This window comes from Varroa jacobsoni, unplaced genomic scaffold (genome assembly GCF_002532875.2).
Source record: "Varroa jacobsoni isolate VJ856 unplaced genomic scaffold, vjacob_1.0 scaffold_1235, whole genome shotgun sequence".
Taxonomy (NCBI): Eukaryota; Metazoa; Arthropoda; class Arachnida; order Mesostigmata; family Varroidae; genus Varroa; species Varroa jacobsoni.
The window spans coordinates 21,641-47,134 of record NW_019214137.1 but is presented as its reverse complement, the minus strand read 5'-3'; the positions used below and the strand labels follow the sequence as shown (position 1 = coordinate 47,134).

General features: G+C 39.1%; 2 protein-coding genes across 5 annotated transcripts in view; both read right to left on the bottom strand.

The window, feature by feature from the left end:
• Window positions 1-13,632, bottom strand: part of LOC111267884 (uncharacterized) — a 19,950-nt gene extending 6,318 nt beyond the window's left edge. Inside the window, exons 1-8 of the mRNA XM_022846446.2 lie at window positions 12,279-13,632; window positions 6,602-6,802; window positions 4,122-4,269; window positions 3,074-3,279; window positions 2,457-2,677; window positions 1,367-1,639; window positions 684-943; window positions 242-568 (exon numbers count right to left, since the gene is read on the bottom strand). Coding sequence (XP_022702181.1) covers window positions 242-568; window positions 684-943; window positions 1,367-1,639; window positions 2,457-2,677; window positions 3,074-3,279; window positions 4,122-4,269; window positions 6,602-6,802; window positions 12,279-12,791 — 2,149 coding nt within the window. The 5' untranslated portion in view covers window positions 12,792-13,632. The remainder of the gene's footprint in view (window positions 1-241; window positions 569-683; window positions 944-1,366; window positions 1,640-2,456; window positions 2,678-3,073; window positions 3,280-4,121; window positions 4,270-6,601; window positions 6,803-12,278) is intronic.
• A 3,988-nt stretch (window positions 13,633-17,620) lies between these two features.
• LOC111267885 (cytoplasmic protein NCK2) overlaps window positions 17,621-25,494 on the bottom strand; it is a 28,864-nt gene continuing 20,990 nt past the window's right edge. For 3 of the 4 annotated variants that reach the window (XM_086971485.1, XM_086971487.1, XM_086971486.1), the window contains exons 4-6: window positions 20,093-20,383; window positions 19,391-19,538; window positions 17,621-18,046 (exon numbers count right to left, since the gene is read on the bottom strand). In XM_086971485.1, coding sequence (XP_086827611.1) covers window positions 17,931-18,046; window positions 19,391-19,538; window positions 20,093-20,383 — 555 coding nt within the window. In that variant the 3' untranslated portion in view covers window positions 17,621-17,930. Of the gene's footprint in view, window positions 18,047-19,390; window positions 19,539-20,092; window positions 20,384-22,462; window positions 22,718-25,494 lie in introns of those variants that run through there. The other variant, XM_086971488.1, reaches the window with a different exon arrangement.

Below are 25,494 nucleotides of genomic sequence, written 5' to 3'. Positions count from 1 at the left end.
ATGTATATATATAATAATAGTCTTGTTGAGAGATATTGTCACAGGTAATTTAATTTCCATCAATTACGATAGAAACAGCAGTGCAGAAGTCCAAAGCAACTGATGATCTTGACAGATACACTATGTGGCATTTTGCCTTTGACGTAAATACATAAGTCATTCGGCTCCTAGTACCTAAAGGTCGAGTTCTGTATAATACAATAGGAAAGTACGAAATAATTCGGGGTTAAATTCCACTCACCAACTATAGCTGAATGCCCCATGTATGCAGCTGCAATTAGCGCCGTTCGGCCCTCAGCGTCCCGTGCGTTTACTGCGGCCCCGGCCTTAAGAAGCCGCATTACGATGTCATCGTGACCGCCCCAAGCAGCTGCTCGCAGTGCTGTTCGGCCGTCGGCATCAGCCAGATCTACCCGTGCTCCAAACTGTAATAGAGCATCCACCACAGCTGCATGTCCCGCCCAGGCCGAAGATCTTAACGGAGTCCATCCATCGACGTCCGCACGGTCCACCGCCGCGCCAGCACGCAGTAGAGCTTCTAAAACCTGTAGATGACCCTGACGAGCCGCTGAATGGGGGTAAACACAAGAAAAAATGGCAACACAAAACATACCGACTACATTTTTTTTTTTGAAAAATCAAGGCTGCTGCAGGAAGATTGTACTTAAAAACAGTGATCTCACCGAGGTTTAGCGGCGTTTGGCCATTTCGGTCTGCATTCTCGATAGCTGCGCCCATCTCTACAAGGCGAGCTACAAGTTGAAGGTCTCCCTCCTCAGCTGCTCGGTGCAGCAGCGTTCGCTGACTTGACGGTTCCGCTTCGTCGACGGTGTCTGGCGCAAGACTCGCCAATTGGCTTTCTTCGAGCAACGATGTTGCCAGCTCACTTACAGATGTAACTTCGTCATTCTCCATCTCGTCGAGTTGCACACAACTTTTAAACCTGAATATCGGTGAAATTAAGTTTTTTAAATAAGCGCCTTCGATACTTTGTTCTGAACATTAATTTTACCGTACAAGGAAGGCAATACGATTTATTAGCATTCCATTTCACAAAAACATATGTAGTTACTTTTTCATGTGGTTATACCTGTCGTGCAGTACCTATAATTGACAAAGCTCGAACTAGCCACTCCGCCAGTGTTTATACAACTTTGTACCTTGCCTTTATGCTAAATGACTGAGCCCAAACATTGGAACTGCTTCTTAGTATTAAGAATTCACGAACCTACGATGATACTCATTGGTTTCATTCATGACCTGACTGACCTATATAGCAGGGTTGAAAGATACAATATTGGCATATAATACAGTGATAGTCATTGTTTAGATAATTCGAGTACTGCTTGTTAAATATCGACCGTACCGTTTTAAATTCGGTGCTGAACATGCTTCAAGAAGGAGTCGAACAACTTTATTTTCGAGCAACAAGGAATTATTGAGCAGTGCGTGGTTATCGGTTGCCCCCAGAGAACTAACGGAGGTGTACATAAGAGTACTCTCCCGCAAAGGTTCGCCTGTACAATGAGATTGCCACATAGCTTGGTAATGCTGAGATAATCCTGTTCGTCGCAGATGATGCCACAGGTCAGAGCTTTCCTCAGTTGTGAGGTCAGTTGCTTTGCATAATGTCGAATAGCTGAAACCGATAGAAAGCGATAAATATGTCTCAGAATCGGATCTACCTAACAAAAGTGAATCAAATTTATACAAGAGTTAGCCGTAAATATCGGGTTTCTGTCGGATTTTTGTATACATTTACATCGGACCTTTATGTCAATATCCACTATGGGCAAATACGGCCTCAGGGCAATGGTGCTGGCAGTCGCCATCATGTTGTTAAACGGCTGCTTTTATTTGTGTCAAATATAATTCCACTGTCTACACACCTTTAACGAATAGGATACTATTTAGTCAGGAGAACAAATTTTGCAAAAAGCGAGCTTACCTCCTAGAATCTGAAACATGTTAACAGCGGCGGCGATGGCCCTGTGTTCTCAACCTTTATTGTAAGTGAAAAAGAAGTAAATTTTGCCTTTTGTCGCTGTTTTTCTGTTTTGCGATGTAGAAATATCGGCTTAGATATGGGAATATAAAGGTTATTCCGACTTGTTTCATCATGGATTTTCGACTAGCATCAAAGTAATACCTCTTTACAAAAAATCTACCCCTTTAAATAAAAAAAAAGAAAAAAGATTACCGATCGACCGAAACAGATCTTAGACAGAAAATACCGTCAAAAATATAGGCCATCCTATCTCCCATAATTTGTTGACATACACCTTCTAACAGATTTCAAACAAAGCACCCAAAAATATGAAAGGTCCAAATAGTTAAAACCTAGTTAGACGCTAGCACTAATAAATGTAGTAGATTTTACAAAGGCATACATGTACGATAGGCTTCCGGCATTATAGTCTCTAATGATGGACATGAAACCCTAAGGAGTAACATACCGAAGAGCCCACATTGCATGTCCAACTTGTGGTTTACAGAGAAACCGTTGTGTGCAATGCTTCACGTCGCAAAGCCATTCGGCGAAACTTTGGTGAAAGATACGTAGTCTGCGTCGATGCTGTGAGGACGGTGATACAATCTTCGATAGACGTTTCAACGTTTTCAATAGGCCTTCGCGGGTTAGCTCCGAATCCCAGCCCCACAAACATTGATATACGTCCTGAAACAAAAAAAAAATAGTAAATAAAGGTTTTGCAAGAATCGCGGTACGGAATTACTGCTAACATATAATAAAAATAACAAAAATGAAAAATATTAAAAAAATACATAAAAAATAATTTAATAAAAATCAACGGCTACCTACACTTACAAAACAAGGATATTTGTCCGTATTCTTAGTTCTAGCATTGGCTTAGATGAAGGCAGTTAATATACCGCATTGCAGATACGAACGACTAACTGGCAACACATTTCGAAACAGCATATCAGAATTACATATTGTTTGCAGTTTCTCTTCTGTAAAATACTGACGTCACTGGAGGCTTCTTATAATATGATAAAGATAGGGACCATTTTTATATTTTATATTCAACTGGTATTATTACGTGCATCGTACCTCAAACGGAACAGGTTTAGTGGCTGTGAGCAGGAGACAGAGGAGGGGTCGAACCTGTGAATCGAACTCCATCTTTGATCCAAATAATCGTTGACAGTACCAAAGGTAGAGTCCGTTCAATGTACCCGGAATGTCGCGGATTTCCCGCAGGATAATACTATTATCGACAACTCCATCCAGGACTTGCTCTAGATATAGTAAGCAACCTACAAGATACAGAATTGGCAAAGGGTTGAAGAAAGTCGTACCATTATGTGGATCACAAGAGAATCAAGTGCAAAATTGTACGTTGTAAAATGTTGTCTTGACCTTCTCTTGAGATTCGGTGGAACTTCTTTAGACTAGCTGTATATTTACTTGAATTTAATATAAAGACTGTACTTCGAAGTAGCGTAATGCTTTGAAATGAATCTGAAACGAGTGTTTCGTATTTCAACCAGCCGTTCATACAGTGAATGAATAAATGCTAAAAAAATGTCCGCTTATCATGTTTCGGTTATCGCCACGCCTGTTCATCTGTTAGCCCCCATTTGGAGATCTCTCTAATACAACGGGGCACCAATTAGAGTTGTCCCGTACGCACGGATAAAGCGCCGTTAGATTTCTGCGCCATTTCGTATTTGTCTTCATTGCGTTCGCACTGGAAACATGTCCGTAGGCACTTAATTGAATCCTTAATATTTTCTGGTGGCTCCGAAGGTTAACGCCTCGATTTCTTAAAAAAGAATCTCCATCGTTTGTCCTATTTTCAACGGTTACTACCCAGTTTGGACCTCATTAATTTACAGCTGTAAAGGACCATGGGTATGCTCGGAATACTGCTAAAATCGCATTTTGGACAACGGAACTACGTCTACATAGTTAATATAAAACAAGCCCGGTTACCTTCAACAATTTTAGGTCTGCCTTTAGCTGATTTTTATTGCAATAGAGAAATACCTAACGTGGACGAGAGTTGTAATTTCATCGAACGATCCTACTGCTTTACTGCTCACTCAAGTTCACTTATTTTTCAATAATAAAAAAAAGCGGACAGAATTGTCATTACCATTGCTTTTGATATGTAGCTGATTAAGCATATCTGCGTTTTCTCGGCTCAAATGCTTTCGTAGACCAGCGTCAGCGTCGAGTCGGTTGAGTATGTACTGCTGCATATCTCGTACAACGTTCGGTTTTCGAAGATCGTCTAAGGCGATCTGTAAAGCGATTGTGAAAATCAATACACGCGACTATCTGAAATTCTAAAACGCATAAATACCTCAACGTCTGATACCTTTTTAAATACACTTATAAGCAGTATTACTTGTCATACGGCCTTTAGAGGAAGCATATAATCTCCTTATTGTGATTCCTATGACACTGATAGTAAGCTATAGTTATCCAAATGCTTTTCGTATACAAAGAAAACAGCTATTGAAGACTTTTGTATAAAAGCTTCGGTCAGATTTTTTATTTTTGGTTTTCTCTACGCCGGCCCAATTAGGTAACAAAATATAAAACACTTCAAAATACTCAATGTTTTATACTTTGAACTCTAACACTCTGAAAAACTGGTAAACACCAACATAATTGATGTAATTAGTGCGCCAGCTTGTGGGAAGAATACTTCTTATAGATCTAAATGCCTTTCTCTTCCATTCACCTAAATCTTTTAACAAACCATCCAGATCAGTCGGTTCCAAATTCAACCTTAATCTATTTTGTTTCTTAATCCCTTTTCCTAACGTTCTGCGAGAACTTAATTAATGCGGCCACTTTACACGACCGTTTACTGCATTCAATCAGAAAATGCAAACTGATCCACGGATATCACTCTATTTAAAGCAAAAAAAAGTTAAAAGCCTTCGGTATTCGATAATCAACAGTGACTTCTAAAGTCAAGAGGGTTTTCGGAAAGCTTGGTTAGCAAAGTCAAGCTACCAATCCCTTTGGTGGCGTAGCTTTTCGATAGAGTGCAAATTCAATTAGTACGGAACGATAAAAAGAACGCGGATGAAAGGTGAGCTGACAAGTACACAAAGACCCCGTACCATACCAGACGTGAACGGCAACGCAAAAATTACTTATCCTACAGTACGTAAGGGTGAAGTCGAACAGAATCATGTGTGATGTTTTGTGTTGATGGCGGTTTTCAAGACCAAGACCGTATTGTATCTTGCTTTCAAAATTACATTTACGGATTTTTCTAGAATGACGAAATAAGTCACGTCTATGGATTAAGAAGCTGATTGAAATACGAAAAAAAACGCATCTCGGTGCTCAGTCTCAACTACGTATTGAGTGATGAAGATGTACATAATACTTTCATACTTTACTTTCATAAAGTATGAAAGCTTGCTCGTATGTCCCTGCATCGGGAGATTACGTTACGCCAGTCATAGTTCATATGTTTAGAACAATTTTCAAAGAAAATGTTTGGACTCCATTTTTTAGATATTCCCAGCTTGTCAATTACCACTGTTTATCAATCCCAATAATTGATAGATGGGTTCATAGATTTATTGGTATTCTTAATATAAAAGGACTGCCTGTTAAGTTTATGTTTCTTGTCTGCACACTCGCGTAAATAGATAATGAATTTGAGAAAAGTCTAACTGTATTCAAATGCTCGTACAGAAGGACAATTATTCAAAAAAAAAAAGCTTGTTAGGGCTCATTAATCTAGCAACGCATTTATCACGATCTTCGAAGTGGTTACTTCAACGAGCATTTTCTTGTTGTTTTTGTTGAATGCGGCCGTTGTGCTCATAAGTAAAGACCATCCACCATAGGTATACTTAACATACAGACCGCATACTGTTGTTACCGACGGCATTGGCTTCTTCAGTCATTTCATTTTAGCAAATTCTTAAGCCCAGCGTCATCGCCTCTGTCGTTGTGATAATATAAAACCGTTCGTAATGCTAGTAACGTCAGTTACTATGTTTGCTTATAGCCGTAAATTTACGAGATATTGCTTTTAAAGCTTAGCTTCCGGTGCCACCTGTTTGCGTCTATTGATTATAGCGATACACGCGGAGATCCATGCGCTCGGTTGTTTTCAGCTGTGGGTAGAAGGTACAGATAAAGAAAAATTTGTTTCGTGTTTTTACGTCCGGTGCTGTGGTCACGTATTGCGTTAGGTGGCTAGCTCCCAACGAAAAGAAAGTACAAATTAACTGAAAAGTTCCAATATGCACTTCTGGCTTATCCAACGACGAATTTTACCTTGATGCGCTGAGTGGTTTCGCGAATGTTTCTTTAAAAAGAAACCTGATCAAATACAGTAGAGCTTTCGTCGTGGTACAACTTCCAATGATAGTTCGCGAAAAGCTTCGCAGGAAGATAACAACAAAATCAGAGATCAAAAATACAATGGCGGAGATTAAGCATAACGTGTTTTGATCTCCGATACCAGTTGCGTCTCAATGACGCACACATTTACCTTTCTTGATTTGGATACGTGTTTCGGAAGACGCACTTGATAGTGTAAGTAATTCGCAGCTTTTTTAATGAATTAATAAGTGGAACATGCGACACAGAACTGACCTTTCGGAATCCCGTGAAGAGTCGGCTGATCGTACGACTTTGGCGTCTCGCTGAACACACAAGCATTAACCACGGAGGAAATAATTGGTGGTGAACAGATAGCAGTTGGGAGATAGACTCGCTCCATAACGAATTAGCGTCACCCGAATCCACTGCCGTTGATGACCGAGCCGTGTGCGTCGAATGAGACATCAAACCGCGCTGAAATAAAACAAAACTGATTTCAATAAGATGAAACTATTTTGGCTGTTTTTTTAATGCTTTGTCCAAGTTATTCTGATTACATAAGTTATCATATAATCTTCATATATTCATTGTTCGTATATTTGGTGACATACAATAACGTCACTTCCCTTCAGCTTTTACTGTACTGTTTCTTCTCAGAAGTAATATGAAAGAAGTGAAACTTATCAAGTTATAACATGATTTACATATATTCTAGAACACAATATTAACTAAATGTCGAAAATTGTCGAAATACCATTTTGTTTAAAAATAGAAAATAATTCATTTCACATCTGTCGTCGAATTCTATTCTATTTCTAGAGTGCTTTGCCCATAATTTTGGTTGATCTTTAGGTATTTTCCAGCCCTTTGTTGCTGTTACGGCCACACGTTCTCCAGACCTTTACACCACTCGCGTTGTTTATTGACTAAGTAGTATGTCACTAGGAGAATCGCCCACACTTCAGCTCTAATGTACCAATTTTTTCCCTAATGTACGTGAGAAAATAATTGGATCTGCATGTCTGATCGGGTGGCAGGAAATATAAGCAACAATAGATGATATTAGCCCAAAGCTTTTAAAGGAATTTGTATCCAACTCAACTGAGGTGTTGTTGGATTTCCTATAAATAACGATCAGGCACTTTATAGCAGAAACAATACTGTAAGAATTAACGGAGCGATGTTATTGTGTGTCGACAAATGTATGTACGAGAAATAGAAATATTTGCCGAGAAAATTACGACCAAACACTATTAATCGAAAGTCGCTTGTTCGTTATACCATATACCGTACATACCATCCAAGTGACCACTCTTCAAACTGTCATAGTACCTGATACAATGTGACTTCATTTGCACCTGAGAATTGTTTACAAGAACCTATTACTACAACAATACACCCAGTTACCCCTAGATCTACCCACCTATAATACATGACTATCTTAGGAATCGCTTCCCAATAAATAAGACTAGCCGCTAACGACGAATCTATTATCAACACCTTTCTTGTACTCATGCCCGCTGACACCGACATCAACGTCTAGGAAGTGGTGAACATGAAGTCTTGGAATAAAGGACAAAGATGTATCATGGCACATATTAGAAGAATGACAACGCTCTACGTCCATAAAACATGAGCTCTCTTGACCACCATCTGCCTTCGAGGTGGTAGGAACAGTGTATCAGTGGCATTCCGATTGGTTGAGCCTCATCCTGGGTGGCAGTACCAGCAGCGAAAGCGTCAAAAACAGCCGTAGCAGAGGTGCGCAATAGTCGATCATTTGTCGACTAAAGCAAAAGTGTACACGACCAGCGAATTTCTCAAGTTTGCAATAAGTCGTTGCATTCGAGAATGTTAAGGCTAATAAAGGGAAAATCGTCGCTTGGGCCTCCTGCTTTCCATGAACCAACGGTAGGTGGGCCAATGTTCGCTAACAGCAACTCTGCTACCCTGGTTAATCGCAAACGCAGAGACCACTTAAGTTGATATCGAGATTTAGGGAAATGGTAAACGTGAACAATGGTTGCCAACGATATAATTTTGGCGCGCTAAAAAGGACATTCATTGGGCGCTACGCCGTGCTGGAAGCACTTTTGCCCCGTTGTTTCGAATAATTCGTTCCGAGACATATACGACAACTAAGTTAATCGGAATTATCAAATTGAGTAGCGTATATTTTGCCAAGCATTTCTCAATATAAAATAATATTTTAGAGACAGTCAAAGTACCTATATCTGTGGTTATACCATGCGCGTTGTTCTATTGAGACAGACGCAAGTATTGAAATAGCGATTGTCAGGTTGTTAGAAAAAAATCGGGCGGTAGGCGGACAGACGTGGCCTTCTCACATTTCTTAAATAAATGGATAACGAGAGTTTTATGATGCTGGATATTTTTTCCTTTTCGAGAGATTCCTGTGACGGAATGCCGCGTCCCGGAAACTCCACAAATGAACTTCTATTAACCTAACTCGAAGTAAATGTATTCCTACGTCCGTATTTGACAATATATAATTAAAGGAGTGGCGAAATATTTTCTCTGATTATTTCTTGTTATTTATATTTTTTATTTCTTAAATATCAATATGCACATTTATCTAAATGTAGATTATTTTGTTATTATTAATTTATATAAAAACTTATTATCATTTGGAAAATAGTGAAAACCTGAGCTTACAATTACATTCGATACTCTAGACACGTCATGAAATTTAGTGAGCATATAGCCCTGCCTGTTGTTATGAGCTGGTCCAAGCTTCCGTAACGGAGGAGGATCTACATTCATGAAGGAACAAACGGCGCTGGTTCGATATGTTGTCTTTAAAAACAAAGCTTCGATGATTAATAAACAATAATTATTCAAGTGCTATATATAGCATGTAAAAACGGGCTTTTATTTGGTAGAATACAATTTTCTATGTAAAAATATACACTAGATGCCAAAACAAATGTTTTCAGTGGTAAGACCGGAAGTAAATAGATATACAAAGATACAATAAAGTACCGAATGAAACGTAACAAGTAATAGTTGAAATGTGTTTTTCGTGAATTTGACACGGGAACCGTTGATAATGTAGCAATAATAATCGGACAACTATCAGCATCGTGCAAAATAATTATCTGGTTACAGTAATATCGGCCTGCAACCTCAACTCAGCATGTAGATAATATTCTACAAAAATATCAGTCTGCACCTTTGCTAAGTAGTCCTTGTCCACTCCAAATAGAATAGAGATACTTAATGGAATTTTAGCAGATGGATCATCAATAGCAATGACCGTTGTGAGGCAAATCCGAGAAGAATTAAAGCTTGTATTGTATCAAAATGATATAGTTCAGATAACAAACGCAGTGAAAATGCTTAATGGTGTAAAAAAACAGCGAGCTGATTGAAGATACTCCAACGGTCAGTGGGTTTACACGATACCAGTGCACCAGTATAGAGACTCCAGATCTCAATTCGGCGTGCGTGAAGCGCTTTTTACTAAGTTCAGAAAACAAATTATTTATTATATTATAGATCTGATTATTGTAATTAAATCACAGGTGCTAAGTGGTCAAGGTAGTTAAATGGGTGCCGTTTGTTATCCTTTTAATGAATTAAAGGGAGCTACTAAACAAAGTAATATCAGGTAGATATGCAAACTAATTCAAATGATTACAAAGTTGCCCCGATAGTTTCCATATATGGTTGTAAAAGTCTAGCTATGATCAGTGTTGCGTGCGACTTAAATATCGTTGCCATTTTGCAGAAAGCACCCGTTATTGTAGGCATCGTTGCCTAATAGAGTATAATCGGAGTCGCATAATAGAGAATATTAGTCACTTAATTTCGATCCAGCAAAGAAAACTCAAAGCAGGAATATGATCATGTCTGTCTAATAAATCTGTAAGAGTATAAAATTGTAAAAAACGGCCTGGATGGGTGTACCTGGCAAAAATAATTACAGATTAGAGATACTTTCAGAATTATAGAAAAATTATAAAAAGATTATCGCTCCCAAGACCTCAAAATCTATCGTGAAAGTTTTCAAATCAAACTTAAGAGAGATTATTTAAATATTTTTGCTTGGCAACTTCATGGCTGCGAAATGTTCGCATTGTTAAAAGAAGCCTAATAGAAGCAAAAACAGCCCCATTTCGATATACATCGGTCTTGTTTTATGGTTAAGCATTGCATAGTTATTGAAAGCAAGTCATAAAAGAAGACGCAAATCTATCCAAAGATATATATAAATATATTAAAGTAATGATGGGTAAACTTTAGTCAAAAACAGAACTTCAACAATATAAGAGAATAATATTTTGGGAAAAAATAATGAAATCATGTTCGGCTTAAAATTAACAGATTTGTTGAAAATGAGTTCCCGGGCCCATTTCCATAGGGAGAAAAAGGTTAATTATTATTCATTGAGGTTGACCACTATTACTATATAGAAACAAAACAGCAACCGAACTCGAATAATAATAATAATATAATAATAAATAAACTAATATGGCTAATAAAACTAAAACGGTAAAAATGGCAAGTAAAAAAGTCTCTAAAATATGAAAAGTACAGTTCTAAGCTGCGCGCCATTATAACATCGTTGTCTTCTGGTGGACACGCGTATTAGTGCTGCAACCATTATAATAACATGCTACATAAATTAGCGAAATTAGCCGGCGGTAATCTGCAATGTGATGGGTTTAAATCGAGCCAAAGCATAAAATAGGAGGATGATACCATTTGAAAAGTCTTCCAGGAGATGCGAAACGGTAAAAAGTGACCTCGGATATTCTTCCGGGAAAGTCAAGCTTACCGTGGAGGCATCAGCGCTTGTTAAACTTCAATCAAGCCATAATGTCAATAGTAAGCGAATAAGTTCTGTAATAAAAAGTTCTTTAACTAGCGCTCGCTTGCGACTGAAATATAGTATATAATTATGATGATAGACACGGTTGCGCAAAAAGATGTCGATGATTAGTATATAATAGCAGAACCGATATTGCAGCACGAATAGTCCGAGAAATCAAATTGAAGTAATCACGTATGGAGATAACTAGCGGAACTCATTAATCGAATATTACTTGTGATTGGCGCAGTACAAATTTGTGTGTAACAGCGCAACCCAACGACGTTTTTGCGCAATGATAACGTGTTCATCTACGGAATGCGGTAATCTGGGTTTGAAGTAGGCAGCAAAACACTCCGTTACGCGCTGGGATTTCCTTTAAAATTTCACCAGCAGTACAAAAATATTGTATTTTTTTTTTTAACAATCTAGTAAACAAAGACAAAAAAAGTTACTCAAATTTATCGATTCTCGCCGCGGTTGCCTCTATTACTTGAAAGCATTCGTTAATCCGCGGTATTTGAATCATGGAAGTGGAAAGTTCACTGCAACAATCGACCATCGGAGTAAGAAGAACGCGGGGAGATGTTACCAAATGCCAGCAGTGATAAACATCATAATGTTCGTTACATTGAACATTAAACCTATCACTACTGCTCAGTTTGACCGTTTTAAGCACAGTGAGAATAATGTACAACAAGCGTCATTACATTTCGTATTAAGTAAGGCTCCACGCAAGCAATTATTGAAGCAAATGTACAAGGTAAGCCATGTAGGTGAGGATAAACATGTATAGATCCTATACAAACGTTGAGTTGCAAAATCTTACAACAACAATAATTAAAAACATGTCCTAATTAATTATTGACAGCTGTGTATATAAACGCATTTTATTTATTAATTGATGACAAAACCGTGCATTATATAATTTCTTACTAAAAAAGGTAGACACTTCTGCGAAATATACCGTCATAGTATAATGAATTGAAGTATTCATTCTTTTTACGTTTCTAAGAAAAATCGCCCACGCAAATCCAACTATGTTAACGCAGTTCACAAACTTCCTCGCTTTACGAGCTCCTGGCTAAGCCGTATCTACATCATAATCCCTCTTACCTCGGAATCGGGCCCTGTTTCATCAATGCCATCCACAATAATTACGCAGCACATTTCTGGTGGCTCCGTCTCCAGAAGTGGGAACAGTACTGCTTTTTTAAAGGCTTCATCTGGAAATCGTTCAACTTCAGACGGCTGCAGCACCGCCACAACTTCCGGATTTTCAAGCCGATCCCGATAACCAGTTAGAAGTGGGCAAGCGCTCAGCTGATCGACAAGATCGAGAATAAAATTGGATAATCGAAGCGAGCTAAGCACCTGAGGATCACAGTGATAGTTGGCAATAAGCCGTCTATTTAGTTCTGCTTGCCTCGAGTCCGACTCTGAAGGGCGCGCGATTTCTCCTAGAGCCGTTGTCTTGCCGCTGCCAGGTCCTCCAACGAGTAGAATTCCGGACGCCTTAGATTTACCGGCCTCGATGCAATGTAGTATTTTGACAAAGAGCCATTCACGTGCGAGCAACGACCTATCGGTCGGCTCCTCAAACATCGAATCAGTTAACGAATCGTCCATAATGATTTGGAACGTTGACCACAAACTAGAACTTACAATGTGAAGCGGTGCGAAAGTCAACCAATGGAGCGCCAGAGCACTTCACATTTGCGAGGCGTGTAGTCCCCACGTAACCCAAAACGTTCTCCCCCTATAGGGGTCAAGTGACTTTAACAATACGCTGCTAAAAGTAACCCGACTAAAGCAGGCATGGTGATGGGGCTACTTTTCTCCTGGCAAGATACTAACAATCTTAAACATCTTCCTTCATCTGGAGAGCACCACGGCTCCAGCTGCCGGTCCCTTTAATGGTGCTCTTCTAGAGTCAATTAGCAGCGTCACATAGCAAAAACATCCTCGCACAAGGACTCACAGAAAACTGCGGTTGGATACCACACACAGAACCATTGGGTATGTTCTTCGTTGTTCCTCCATGACACCGTTTCACCAACAATCACTGTCTTCGGTGCTAGATCGAGACAGCATGTGAGCAAACGCAAAAATCCTTATTGCGCTATATGACATTCATCATGGCACGCCGCGCCAGTCCAGAGCACTTGATTGATTCATCACCATAACTAATAAATACTTTCTCGTCGACCATATATTCGTCGTTTGTTGTTCTCTTTGCAATCCAACCCCCATCCACACACATAGACTGGTCCTCACACAGACACAGAACGGTCCTCTATACACGGTCGACACAGGGGAGAAAGTAGATACAGGCAGTGGGCTTCCTCTAGAGTTACTGCTACTACCGCTGCTAGTACGACAGCTGCTCCTAGATACTGTATGGGTAAGTGATACTATAAAGGTTTACGCTAAACCCACTCTTCCAAGGTTTTACTCAGAATCGACCATAACAGAGCGAGACTCTGGCGGCTGCCATGCCGCTGAATGGATGAATGCATTTGTATTTTACTTCAAAAGTGGGAAACGGGCGGTTAGACAAGAAGATAACTTCGAGAAGAACAGGTAGGATGATATCATCGGGTGATAGTGATACCAAGTATTGAAGTAAACGAGGAAATGATGAAACCAATTGAAAAGATATGACACAAAAGATTAAATCTTGTGAAGGTTACTTGTAGGAATAAAGTGATACAAAGTGTTAAATTTCAGCTAGAAACAAGAAGTGTAGATGGCTAATGCTAGTCGAGCGTAAATGTATATATAATACCTTGGAAAACAAATTCAAATTGTGTTTCAAACGATAGAAAGTATGACTGGCAGTAACGAAGGGTAGAAATGGTACATTTAAAAGTTTACGAATTATTTGTAACACGTGTGTGTTTTAGGGTGACAATCATTGCAGTAATGATCGCATATAACTGGAGCAAGTGATTTGTCTAATAAGAAGATTGCAACTTTATTATGTATAGAGCAGCAAATAGTCGGATTGGTGCAACGTTACGACAAAGATGATTGTCGCTCTTTTTTGTAGTAACAATTAATAGCAGAAATTTTTAGATGAACCTCTTTACCCTTTTATGAGCATTGTAATAGGCTGAAGGGAAGTTGGGCAAATGCTATTTGATTATTGCTATTTGCGTATAACTGTCGAATATAGATGAACCGAAGTTTCAAAAAAAAAAAAATTATTAAAAGTTTTTCTGAAAAATCCTCTTATCAGACATCTTCTTGGGGGTAATCAATTGAACCTGGATGCCTGCGAGAGGTAACGGCTACTCAAAGAGCTTACTCTTAAAGTAAAGTTAGTATTTAATCCAAAATTAATATTATAGATACGATTGAAAAATTAGTAATATTAATGTTTATTTTAGTCTCATACAGTGTAAGTATTCTCGTCGTATGTAATGTTCTGATTACATTTTGGCTCAGAGCATCATCCTCAAGTTTACTAAGGCGACAGAGCGTTAATGCTAGGAAAAGAGGTCTCAGCTAACTTTAACTAATAATACATTGTTAGCACCTCTTCAAACATTTCCATAGGATAAATTAGCCCCATTTGGCATAGAAATGTAATGGGTAAACGACATTGATACAACGCTAGAAATACAGTGCATCTGTGATTGTTGGACTAAAATACTGCAGCTAATAAGAAACAGGAGTTCTAGAATATTGTTTACTGTTCTTGAGGAAACAAATAATGGGCCTAGTCGATAAATGAACTTTTATTCAGTTGTCAACACCCATAATTGACATTCGAATATATTATGGGTGTCAAATCCAGAAATTTAATACATGTATAGTACTCTTGTAATAGTCGCCTCTAAACGATTAATTTCTGTTGTAGCGAAAGGTTTAAAATATACAAAATATTCGGACCGACTGAAACCCTGCGGAGTTCGCATAGCTCTGCGCGCAAGCTAAACTCACGATAACTGTATTTGATATCAACCGTTTTAGAATAGAAGTAGAAGTCTCTCAAATTTCAGAAGCAACTTCGTTACAAATTCTTCATACCGTTCAATTGACCGGAAATACCCGTCCCTATCTGTCGGTGCTTGAAGCCCAATTTTCTAAGTTGTCCTAACCAACCAAATTTCATGTCGCGTCCCCATGTTCCACTAATAGCATGTCGTTTTAGGCTTACCAGATTTAAATTGTCGACGTACATTTTTTCGCGAATACAGTTTTTGCCCTTAGCGTACGAAAAAAGAAGTTTGTCCTTAGGAGCTGGGGCCTAGAACTATCGGCGTCGGGTTTACCGTTTTGTACGAATAGGAATTTTTTTCTGAGCGGAATCTATTGGCTTGGCGTTAGCTATCACGTGACTTTCAATGCAATGGCTGATGAAATGAGGAAGCTTTTTAAAAACTGCATGCAGCCAGCGTACCGAAACAGATAATAGAATGGCGATATGCAAAGTTGACGAAGGATATTATTCGAATTTAGAAGTTCGAGATTTAAGTTGAAAATGGAATACAGCAAAAATTAGTGTATGTAGATAAAGTTGACCATAGCCACTGTTGTAGAGGGTGTATCCTGAAATATTTCAAGTAACATGACGGAACATCCATTTTTAGTGACGTTACAATATCTACTCAGTATATACTTGTATCAATTGTACGTTATTAGACTCGTCAAGTAGATACTACGAGAATCTAGAGCATCGCATGATTGCCTCCTGTTGAAACAGTCCCTTTCCTAAGAATAACACTTGTCGTTCATTATATACCTAGTCAGAGGTCAACATACAGACATGTTGAACAGGCATCCAATAATAACGGTACTATTCAAGTCGATTCTATCAATAGAAATTTTCTAAAGACGGGTATAAGCTACACTTTGAAGAGAGGTATGGCAGTTTTCGTTGAATCATACAATGAATTGTAGGCAGTTCATTACAATAGCGGACTCCGCTTTTCAAAATGAGATCTACATACCCGAATATCCTTCGATGCCCTCTTTGAATGCAGCTTTTTAACTAGAATTTTGTACTACAGTGAATTATTCTTTTCGTTTTTTAGAATTAACTAACGACCAGCGTGATCGACCGAAATTTTAAAAGGTCGAAGTCGATTAAGCTAGTCGTCATAACTTAAGTTAAGGTGATAACACTAATTTTTTCACTTTGTATTTAGTTGCTTTCCGGAAAAATGTGAATACGAGTTTTACATCGACTAGTAATCATGGACATTTTCTCTTGAAGCAGTTGGAGAAATTAACTTGAAGTTATATTTAGGTCGAATTTATGTCTTTGACCCCCTAAACTGGCTTCTAGGATGGACTGATGCATATCGTACATTTTTGTCTATATAACGCATATACTGAAATTGCTTTTGAGGTCCAAACTCCTCCAATAAACCATTATTTTATTTTTAACTATTAAGTTGTACGACGGATCTTATAATCTATGCGATTGAGTAGGTACTGTCTTAAAATGATAAACTGCAGTTGTATGGTCCTCTAGTAAGAAGCAACATTCATGAATTGCTCGTTCTACTTTAAACGTTTAGAGAACCCGTGTAATTTCTCTATGACAAATTAGTCACTTTGAAGTATCCTGACGCAATGTTTCCTTCCATTTCTATGTCACATCAACCATATTCTTATTATCGATCAGCTATTATCTATAGTGGGGAAAAATAAGCTACTGCGTATGAAAAATTAAATAGGAGTTTCAACTAAGGAAAGCAGATTAAGGTATAATTTGTGATCGTTCCGAGTTTCTAAGTGATTTTCAAAAAATCTGCTTTTTCTTTACGTCCGTTTGAATAAAATCGACAATGCAGCCCAGTAATGCAATGGTGCGCTCGTAATGTGTTGGCATTGACGGGGCTTAAAAAAAGACGTCTTCGAAAGTTTGCGACTGGCTCATGAAGGGTTCCACCTAAACAAAGCATTAGACAACGTCAAATTTGTCGGGCTGTACACGAACTTGGTCAGCGCGACCTTCGTAGACCTGTCTGCATCTTTTACATTTGATATTGTCTCACAACACTTACCTCGAATGATCAAAGGCTGTTTGTTTTAAAGAAAAAAAAAAGCTTATCCAAAGGCCAACGACTTCTCTGTAACTTAATTTGCTCATTACCCGGTCCGTAAGCACTTTCACATTTTGTATTGGATTTGCATACGTTGCTGAGTTTGGCGAAGTACAACTACGTTTGGGTAGCCAGGCTCTGTAATCGACACGTTCCTCAAAGCAACCCGTGCCACTCTTGGGGTTCCATAGAGGTCTGTCTACGTTCCAGCAGAGTACACGTTAAAACAAGAATTCAGCTTAGCAACTCGCTTGTTTATGTTCACTGCGCGATGGATTCAGCTGTCCACGTTAAAACAAAGACTAACAGTATGCTAATATATCCTTGAATAATTGTACTTAGATTGAATTCTTTAAGCCTAAAATTTGCTTACAGTGCATTATAATTAAAACAACGATATGAATCCAAAGAATACATCTATTTATTGAAGTTTACTTCATTGTATGTGATTGTTTCAAACGATGATTTTGTGAGAAACCTTCACGTTTACCACGCACTAACCAAATCTTAACAAAAGTAGTTCTGTTTATCAACCCATTTGTATTGCATAAGCTTACACGTGACTATGGTGTGTTTGATAAGTATAAATGAGCAACATAACATCTAAATATTCATTTACAAGATTTACAGCAGTAGTGAGTAATTCAAAGTCATCTCACTGCGTCGCGGGTCTGAGGAACTGCCCTTGAGAAGCTTTAACGCTAAGCGCTTACGGCTTTTTAAATGCTTTTACCAAATACAATTTGTAACCCTGCGGGGTAGTGCAGATTGGGATACGTTTATAGTATTCTACCAGATCATTAAGATGGAAGAACTTTCGATGACCTGAAAAGGACAGGAGAGTAAAGTCTCTTAGCATTACGTGCATAAGAATGAATTCCTAAAGTGTTTATGTTTTTCTATAGGTAATGAACGATCGTGTATAAGTACAATGGATAGTCCAATTGGCCATTGATATTGATAGGCTCTCGCGACTTGGCGAGTCTGATATCTGGACGATCTTATCAAGAATGTATCATAGGCTGATTACCGATATTACGGCGGGATAATTTATGCACCGGGTATTATGCATTCTTCTAGTAAATAAATGGTAGGACAGGATAAATGACAATATGACAATTTCATAATAATTAACATTGAATGACAAATTGAAGCATGCCATAGTCAGTTCAACTTAGATTCTCAATTTCTACATGAGAACTGGTCCGTTTGCTTAGGACTTCATCTCTCACGTAGCCTCGAAAGGCTAATAAATATACAAATAGTCTCGGACATCAGCCAACCAACGAAGTAAATGCTAAGCAGCGATATACTATCGTAAGCCGTGTGGCTTATGACTTCACTCCGTTAAAACCAAACAGCCTCGTTGATATGCTATTTGTGTAACAGGACGCTTTCCAACATACCCTGGTAACGGCCAGCCATGTCAAGGTCGTCAGCCGTTACTTCACATTCCCCTTAAAATTCGTCTCCTCTGTTAGAGAGGTCCGAAGCGCTCCCGCATGGAGTTGCTCATGCTTCGGATCAGTCTTTTGGAGTTTTCTCAAAAAGTACCTCAAACTGGTACCAGAGAGCTCTACTGTGAACGAATTTCGTAATGCTTCGACATATGCCCGGTTGCCAAACACTTCTATGAATACAACTCTCTCTGACATTGTAGAGAAAGACGTGGTGATAATAGATTATGGATTCACGCTTATTTGCTATTCAAGATGACAGCTTTTGCTGCCCACTGCAGAGAAACAAATTCGTAGGGGAATACGCAGGACCCAGTATAATAACACGAAGACAAGCGTGGCCAAATTGGAAAAAGATCAATACTTATTAAAACAGTTTCCCGACAGCGAAAGACGTTGTCAGGAAGACGAGACATTCAAAGAAAACTATAATACCAATACGCACGTTCTGAAAAATAGTTGTGTTGTGTTTTTGGCTAAAATTGAGGATTGAAAAGTTGATATTGAAAACACAATATCGGAAAGTAATGACACTATGATATAACCAATGAATTTCGCCTTGGCACATGATGATGCAGGCGAAATGAGCCCAGTACGTACAACTTCCAGCAAATTTTAATTTAATACACATATCTAACCGCAATAATCTAAATACGTTTTTTCAGTTGATATACGATATACTTGGGCAGTCATAAGTACATCACGTACTCACCAATGTGAAAAGATTCAACGTTTTCTACGTGAATCAGGAAGTGCCTGTTACGTCCGGGACCTCGTACGGTCAGCGACAGGTCACTTGCACTGCTTTCCGAATTTCGAACAAGAAAATCCCCCACTGAACCGAACGCATTGAATAGAACCTACATTAAATAATTGAGCGCAAGACAATTGATTCCACAATAAGAAGTCATATCAGTTATAAAGCACGGAAGAAATTTCAAAGATCAAACTTACGGTCGTAGAATGGAAGAAAAATTATTAGTACTACTATAGTATCACTTCAATAATGTAATTACTATACATAAATTAATTTCACAATTTTTACGAAGCACATCTGACCTGATAAAAGCTCCTCTCAAACAAACGGTTTCACACTAGTAATCATCGTTACACTGCGTGTGTCTAATAAATGCAATAGCAGGTTGGCGATACGTGGAGCAGGATATGTGGCACTTTTATCTAATGTCAGCTACTCGATGCGAAATGGCAAAAACGAAAGGACTAATATACATTTACCGGGATAGAGAATGGATACATTTAGTGTAGAGGAATATAAATAATGCATCTGCAGGTATCTTGACATATACCGTACATAACCCTAAGTGTTTTTGCTAAAATTTCCTAAATGCAGTGACTGTACGGGTTTCCTTTTTTTCAACTATCCGTTGGCTATTGATTTCATTGTCATACTCACGTCAGCGTATGCTCGAGAAATCGAACCAAAGAACCAGGGCTGGTGTTGGTATTCCATGAAATTAACCCTGCCTTTTCCATTAGCTGCAGAATCCTGATTCAAGGTCCAACTCAAGAGCGGTGGGTTGCCCGACCCTGTCGATGTCTCGATAGACTGTAAATAGTTGATGGGAACCAAGCCTTCTTGGCCGAGACAGTTGGCCGCTAGCAGCCAATTTGGGTCCCCTTGGAAGCGTTCAAGTATAGTAAGCCTTTCGCCCTTGCCGAACGACAGCTCCTCGGCTTGTCGAGCCTGGGCCACCACAGAATGCCGTTGGACGCCACATAGTAAAATCAGAAGAAGATAAATAGATCCCTGCTTATACAAAGTTTAGATCCCATCCGCTTCTCGAATCAAGCAAAATCGTATCAAGGTGATTAGAAGTTATGAGGATTTATCCACAGTTCCAATATTATGATGAATTCATTTACTAAAACTAAACCGCGCAGATGAGATAATGATACATATATAAAAACGGATAGAAAATTACTTATATGATAGTATAGAATTCGTTTGATAACATTAAAAAGGTTCAAGTCAACGGCAAACGGTTGTTATAGCATTTAAACAACATGCAAACTCGCTGTTAAGTACCTAAGTAATCGGCAATTTTCATCGTATTTTAATCTTTTTGTTAGACGTTAAATAGTTTACAATACATTTATTGGCCATGTCGGACATCGAAGGCTTAATAATAAGAAAAAAAAATAGTGACGCCTGCGTATACTATGTGAGACCGTACAATATCTGTCAATAAGTTATTAGCTATTGTTAAAGACATTTGAACTTCTAGTCTTTACTGTACATATAGTTACAGCTTAAAATATCGTAAAGGGCATTTGCAAATATCCATAGACGCACTTTGTTTTGTGTTGAGAGCCAATGTTTTAGGTTGAACAAATGCCTAATTGCAGAAATACGGGTTTTAATATACCAAAAGCATACAAAAGTAACTTGAACTTTGTTATGGGAAGTTATTTACAGGAATAGGTTTAAACTTTTACTTAGCTATTCTATTATCGTTTATTGTATTTGATCAAACTAAGCTAGCTGGCAAACGAACATCTTTTGTACTTGAATATAAATCTGCGCAGAGAGAAACAAGTTTAAAACACTAGCTGTACGTTTGTGAGAGTTCTGCACACCCCACGCCAAACTTTTTGTACAATGGTAGTGTGTGACATCGATTTTTTCCTTCAAGAACCAAAAAATCACCTCAAACTGAATACATATCATTTCTCTATGCTTGCTAATCGCCTTATGTAGTTCAGTTCTCACTTCGATGGCAACACACTGTAAATACGTGAGTAGCTTCTAGTACCCATCTCTCTTTATTTTAATAACGATGCTGCTATTTACAACAATTTAGCTAATATCACTTTAGAACATAATGTATACAAATATAGCTAATTTCTGTTAAACAGTTGGCAATTTTTGCAAAAGAATAAAGAGAGGAAACAGTTTTACTTCTGCCAGAGAAAGTAACAAACGCTGGCACTAGAAATTTGAAATAAACGGATATACCTTCCCGATCCGAAGAACCCTTCCTCAATGCGACCAAGTGGCTAGAAAGTTTTCGGCATGGTAAGTAATATTCTAATAAGATAATCTCAGCAAGATACAGACTTGTTTTTGGCTGGTCAGTGGCGCGCTATCGATAGAACGGTCAAGTCTTTGAAAGAGCTCTTTGTTTCAAGAATCCGTTAACCATTTTTCATTGTTTCCGTAATCAGATTCTTTCGCATTTTCCATAATTCGAAAGCAGATTTTTCACGGTCTTCCCGCTCATGGAGCTGTGGTGACTGTAACGTTAGCGAAACATATCTGCTTGGCGGAAACCTATTTTTGGGTATACCGGCTAGAGCCCACATCCTTGATAGGGAACGCTAACTGATCAAAGCTGTTTCTTCTGGAAGCCGAACCATTAGAAAGATTCGCGAGGTACTTATATGAGCGTCCATTATACGTAGGCACACCTTTATGACTTCGATAAATGTATCGATCTTAACCCTTCTCGGGATTCAAGACTCCGACGTACTCTAGGAAATATGACCACTAGGTATAATGCCATACTGAATAAATAATGATGCATTCTACGAAAAATTCATGTACACTCTACAGCCCTGTATTGTGAGAAAAATTTTGGAACTATTTGCGTACGAGGACTCTATCTTATGCCTCGTATAAGACGTCGCTTTTCCTCTCTTAGTTATCTTGATCGCAGTTGACCCCCTTTCGAATCACTAAACTGACCGAGAAATCAAAAGTCGCCGCACTGTAATCTCTTGAATTTCCCCCGCTACAAACCGCAGCATCGTCTAAGCACCACACCTGTGGCTGCATATTAATCGATGTTTGACACCGCTAATATTAGCGGATCCACCATAGATGTCGCATTACACCGTGACTACTTTTAAACTTTTACACAGCAAGTTTCACTGATATAACCACCGATAGCAGCGGTTCTGCATCTAGTTGCTTAGGTCACTGAACTACTCGTCGGTCCGGTCAACACTCTTGCTTCCAGTGGTGCAGAAAGGAGGACGCGATCCTGCAAGGAAGTTGGTTTATTAGCTACAGCCGCGCATCCGCAGTGTCGACTATGGTCGCAAAGGAATACGGGATGTCAGCTGAATCGACTTGCTTCGGTACAGTGCTCCAATGCTCGCCAGCATTTCTACCAGCCGATTTTGACGAACACTTTCTACTCGTGGGACAAAGTTGGAGATTGGACAGAGAGAGCCGTCACGATCCTTGCGCATTAAACCAACAAAACGCCAGTACATTACCGACTTCAAGACGCTTCTGACTTTTACGGACCGAGTATCCACATAAAAAACACATAGTTAATGTTTGTCAACCAAACATTGGTCTACTATTACCGACAAATTTGGCACGAGTACGTTTTTCGCTATGACACTATTTCGTAGCCGCTGCAAAAACACGCACATTCATTGGCCCATCATGAAACGCTTACGCGTACACGTCGCTACTCTGAGCTCCAGCGAAATCGCTCTTTCGATACGACTGGTCAGTCCCACATCGACTTTGTTGCCGTGGCTGAAAGCTTCGCTAACGACGATTGGGAGTTCGGGTACAAGGAATATTAAGGCTTCCCTGACTGGCGCCTGGCCTAGTTCGCATCGATGCATGAGTATAGCTAGTTTATATCCCAAGTGCTTCTCGTAGACACTGTTGAGACAGATCGACCAGATTCACACTGAGTAAAAACTATATCAGTTTCGTAAGGTGTAGCTTACAATACCATCGAATACATGATCGGATAAAAATAGATTTCATCACATCAAGTATGCCCAATGTAACTACCAAACCTTGTGGCAAATAATATTCATAAAGCGTTAACTCATCCGTTTGACCCCTCGTAAAGCCTAGTTTGCCACGTTGCTTTCAGAGATAGCTCTACACATTGTACGCATTCACAAATCACTTAATCCAATTCACCTATGCTCCTGTTATTTGAAGTCATCTCTGAACGTTTAAAAGTTGTTGCCTATTTCACTAAACTGGGTCAACCTTGTAGGCGGTAATTGGGCGATTTCTGCTAGCCTGTTTAGGGATTGGCTGACTGGTTGTCATCTACGTTTGATGTACCACGATGACCATTTCCATGCTGATGATCACAGATGACCGGATAGCTTTTAGCCGTCGGTTGCGGCTACTTCCTTTACTCGAGGCGCATAATGACGACAGTACGTCTCAATTCTTGCCTTTAACTCGATTCTGTTGGTAGGTGCATTCGACGCGTTGGCCGAAATCGTTATCAGTAATCAACTGATTTTACATACCCAGCAAAGTCGCCAAAGTCGACTTTGTCATGTAGCTTCTTAAGTCTATCCTCTTGCCTATTGTATAAATGCGACCCACATGGTAAGATTGATATTAATACCAAGCGACCAGGACTTAAGCCCTGCATTTGCGAGTGCAATTAACTGTCTCTTTTATTAATCTCCTGAGACCTGTGTTGCTGTTTTCCACTATTCTGGTTCCAATCACTAATCGCTGCATACGTAAGGCTGCTTTGCTATAAAGTTCGGGAAACATTACGAACCATGATGAAAAACGAGACGATTAGGTAGAACCACTATTACCAGGTTGACTTCGATATTTCTCCACGTATTCTAACAGTAACTAGTGTTTCAATAACACCTTGTTTTTAACTTGTCCTTTGAGAAGGGCTTACTTTTAACAAGTCCTTGGCAAAGAACCAGGGCCACGCTTGTCAGCATGCCATTGATCGTAATGTGCAGGTCGGCCACGGTCAACCTTCAATAAATTCTGTTATGGAATAACAACGTCAACTTGAGCAATTCGCGCACGCCAACACGGCCCAGGGATCACTGAGCCGCCAGGCTAAAGAAACTCTTAGACTCCTCATTCAGGCTCCTGTGCGGTCAGAGGTGACAACTATTTACTACCAGCCAGAAACACAGATTGATGCAAAAAAAAAAATTGATTTTCAACAGAGAATGGCTCAATACCTAACGATCGATCGGCAGCTTTTTTGCAGCTTACCTGCATGAACATCAATGTAAGATGTTGTAACTTCCCGTCACCACTCTGAAGTGTAAACTCAAATATACGCAACACTTCCTCTTCCTTTTAGGAAATGAGTCAGTGACACGTGCCTAATTGTATAACTAAAAGCTGCCTACATCAGTAAAAAGGAACTTGACATTTTAAGATATGGGATACATTATGAAGTTCACGGTGAGCGTCGATTTTCAATGGATCGAGAACCACGGAACTCACATGCATTTAAAAAAATTTCGTTCTCTGTAAACGAGTACAGTTTATTCAGAAATAAAGAATATTTGCTGTCTATACGAGGATGCATCCGGATTGAGAAACGGCGTTCTCGATCTGCTAAGGCATACATATTACAGACGTAGATTTGATTGTTGACGTTATCGTTTGTTAGTAGTAGGTACGGTGTACATAGGATACGCTGTCCGAAGCGAAATAACGGGCAGCCCTTAAGTGCGCGATAGCTGAAAACTGCACATGTTGCACCAGCCAAAGTTCGTACTTATGGGGGTACTAAATTTGCGCGGGCTGACCTGCAAAATTAAGAATATTCACGTCATCGTGTATCGACCCTGAACATTGCATTGACATTTTGGTAGGTGAATTGAGCTCGATTTGTGAAAATGCAATTATCTAAGATTCTGTAATAGTGCTGCCTGCGATGTCGAATGTTTATTATATATCGAGTTCATGTGGGCAGGAAAGTGGGTTTGTAATCTTACTTCTGTACTCTGTTGTTGAATATTTCAAGGGTAATTTTTTTTCGAGTAATTCAGCAAGATAGGCGTATATATACATATATATATATATATATATAT